This window comes from Sciurus carolinensis, chromosome 1, assembly GCF_902686445.1.
Source record: "Sciurus carolinensis chromosome 1, mSciCar1.2, whole genome shotgun sequence".
In the NCBI taxonomy this organism is placed as follows: Eukaryota; Metazoa; Chordata; class Mammalia; order Rodentia; family Sciuridae; genus Sciurus; species Sciurus carolinensis.
This window is the reverse complement of record NC_062213.1, coordinates 80,739,472-80,742,941: the sequence shown is the minus strand read 5'-3', so window position 1 is coordinate 80,742,941 and position 3,470 is coordinate 80,739,472. Positions and strand designations below refer to the sequence as shown.

Here is a 3,470-nt window from a genome sequence, read left to right as displayed (position 1 = left end):
AGTTACTGAGAGCTTGAACTACATATAAACTATCTGAGTAAACATTGAATGGAATATTAGGGAACATTTTAAAAACTTCAAGAACTGTTAAGAGTTCTGTTTGTTGAGCAGAAGAGTTAGGGAAAAGGAATGTTTGGACTTTATCTTGATAACAAATAGCTCCATTCCCTGTTTTGGATCCATCAGTGAAAACCACAGGAGCCTTAGGAATAGGTTGTTGTCAGGTAACTCTTGGGAATATTACAGAATTATTACTACAAAATTGTATATAAGGATGTTTAGGATAGTGAATATCAAAGTTAGCTTGAGTGGAGCATCTAACAACAGTCCAAGAATCCATGAAATTACATAACCAAGGAAGTTGATGCTTATCATAGGGAATAATGATAGTAGCTGGATGAATTCCAAACACTGTGATAGATGATTTAAGTGCCTTTAAGATTACTTGAGCTACTGCTTCAGGGTAGGGTAAGAGAGTTTTATTGGGTACCATTACAGACAAGTTTAGTTTGGAGAATAGCAGCTTGATAAATTCCCTGTTTTAAAAACTTGTATACCTGGAAAATATGAACACATTTAATATACAAAGAGTGACCATTTCACAATTACCTTGACACTTATCTTACCAAATTTAGTTTTTAAAGAAAAATTTAGACTCTATAGCATAGTACAATACTCTAACAGTTGCTTAACCATAATTGTATAAACCCCTATTTTTTTTCTTTTTTTTTGATGGTGTTATCCTTGTAAAGCATTTTATTGTTTCCAACAAATCAGGGAAAATATTGTTTATTAGTAACAGAAAAATCCTTATTTTACAAAACAAGTGAAAAGCACCAAATAATCTGGCAACAACTCTGATGAATTCCAGTGTTACTAATTAATAGTTCTTTTAAACTATACTGCAATTTAGTACCCAAAACTTTTATGAAGAAGACCCAAAATGACCCATAACAAGCAGACACTACTCCTTTAATTCTTCCTACATTCACACTTATATACTGATTTAGTTCACGAAACAAATCTTCTCTTGCAACTAAATGGATTAAGATTAAATATATAATACTATCTTTTTTGAAACAAGATTATTAATACCTAAACAGAGTAGAACATAAATGTTACTAAATGAAGAACCAAGCATTCCTTTTTTATGTTAGATGCTTTCAATGTTCAATGACAGCTTAGACTTTTGGGTAAAAACTACTGTACCGCCTATTTTTCTTTTATGAGAGAAATGTATGAACAGTACCCTTAATTATACCCCTGCAAATAGGACATTTTCTTAGAGAAGGGGCACATTCCTGGCATACTACCAGATGACCACAAGGAATGAACACAATAGAAACTTCTTTGTCCATACACACTTTACAGGTTCTTTCTTCTTGCAATCTCCTTAATTGTTCTTCTAGTGACAAACCTGAAACCTGTTGGAATATACTTCATATTCTTTTCCACAAATAAGTTCTCATATAATGTAGAGTCAATTTCTTTTAGACAGTTTTTAAAGATGTTGGCTGCAGCATTTCCTTTAACTAAAATGGTATCGATCAATTCTCTTGCTTGTAAAGGTATCTGTGTTTTTTGTTTAATAATATCATGTTCCTGTTTATTAATTACATTGGCCTTTAAAAGATGATCCAGGATAGGAAGGACACATGTCAATTGTTGAAAGAGAGCCATTCTGCTCTTCCGTATTAATGACAAAACATCTGATGCCACTTCCTCAGCTTGTCTTTCCTTCTCCTCTTCTCTTCTTTCATCTTCAGCATCAAGAAGTGCTGATACAATATCATTAACTGTTTTATAATTCTCTCCAGTGGTTAGAATTTTACTTTGAACTGTCTGTTTTACCAGATTTCTACTAAAGCCCATTTCCAAAGCAGATTTAACCACAGGTGTATTCATCATGATGGCATCTTCAGAAGAACTTTCTCCAGGTCCCAAGTGAACAATTGGTTTAGCATTTTCTTCTCCAGGAGTATCTGAAGTTGACAACAGCTGTTCAAGAAGATGAGGATATCTAGCTTGAATCTCATCAACAAACTCTTGTCCTTTCATGCGTATCAAGAACTCACACCTTGGAAACCACTTGGCGTGTTCTACCCATGGATCATCTCCAGATTCCCAACACCTCAAGCCACCATCACAGCAAAAGCATTTGACATCATCATTGCGATCCACATAATAAAAACCAGCACTTGCAAGCTGCTCAGGCTGAACTGGAACACTAGATGGCCAGTACATAAATGTTCTCATTCGAGCTGCATGTGTCTGCATGCTCAGATTTGAAATACTAAACCTCAGCATTTCTAGAGAATTTTCCAAAAACGGACAGTTGGGAAAATGTCTCCTGTGTTCTGACATAGCATCATCCTTTGGTTCCCAGTTACTTAGCTTCCCACCACAGGCAAAGCAGGCTATCCTATCTCCAGGTCCTATGTAGTAAAAGCCAGCTCTCACCAATTCCAATGGTGACAAAAAGGTTAATGGCCACATATTATAAGTAAGAAATCTGGCTTCTTCAGTACTCATTGCATAACTGTAGGGGTTAGTCCTCAGAGGAGAAAAGTCTTCAACAGCTCTAGAATTAAGAGGATTTGGTGAAAGGCTAGAATAAGAATCATTGAATGAGCCACTATGTTCCAAACTAGGAGATAATGAATGTGCAAAACTGTTTCCCATTGGAGAGGTATTCTTAGAGGTGGATTGCAGACTAGCTGAAACCAGATTCTGAATAAAGCTACAGCTAGGATATAGCTGTTTATGCTTTTCAATAGGATTGTCTCCTTGTTTCCAGTTATCCAGCATCAGGCCACAACAGAAGCATCTGACCTTGTCTTTCACACCAGTATAATAAAAACCAGCACGAGCAAGACTCCTTTCTGAAACAGGAACACCGATAGGGAAAGTTGAATATGTGGACATTCTGTAGAGTTCACATGAAAAGTCATACTTCATTGTTTGTTTGTTGTCACTTGTCCAATTTGACAGGATTGTGCTATCTTCCATTATACTCCTTGTTTTTTGATGAAACGGATCTCAGATAACTCTTTGGAGGTAGTTTTGTGCATGAGTAGGTAGAAGAACTTTCTGATGGCTAAAACTTTCAAATAAAATTTCTCATCACTTTTTTACACAAAAAGAAATAAACTCCTATTTAATTGAACCACCTCACCCTCTTTACTAGATTTATATCTAGGTGGGATGAATATGTCTCCTAAATTACCAAAACACTTTCAAATACTTTCAGATTATATTAGCACTTTTAAGTAACCCACATGCTATTTGCTCATAATTTCTTATAATAACTGACTTGAAGGCCTGAAAAAAGTTTATGCACTTCTAAAAATATTAAAAAACTTCTTTGTTTTTCAAAGAAGTTTATATTCTCAAAATTCTAAGCAACAACAGAATATCTAAATTATGCCTTTAATTTGCTTTTGGTTTCAAGCTAGGTAAACCTAGAAATC

The 3,470-nt window shown here is 35.0% G+C and overlaps 1 protein-coding gene across 1 annotated transcript; it reads right to left on the bottom strand.

Moving 5' to 3' along the window:
• Nucleotides 1–1,215: 1,215 nt before the first annotated feature.
• On the bottom strand, nucleotides 1,216–3,027 carry LOC124958499 (baculoviral IAP repeat-containing protein 2-like). The gene is given in 2 exon segments (XM_047516580.1): nucleotides 1,216–1,425; nucleotides 1,427–3,027. Coding segments are annotated over 2 exon segments (1,785 nt in total). The 5' UTR covers nucleotides 3,010–3,027; the 3' UTR covers nucleotides 1,216–1,223.
• Between the last annotated feature and the right edge of the window lie 443 nt (nucleotides 3,028–3,470).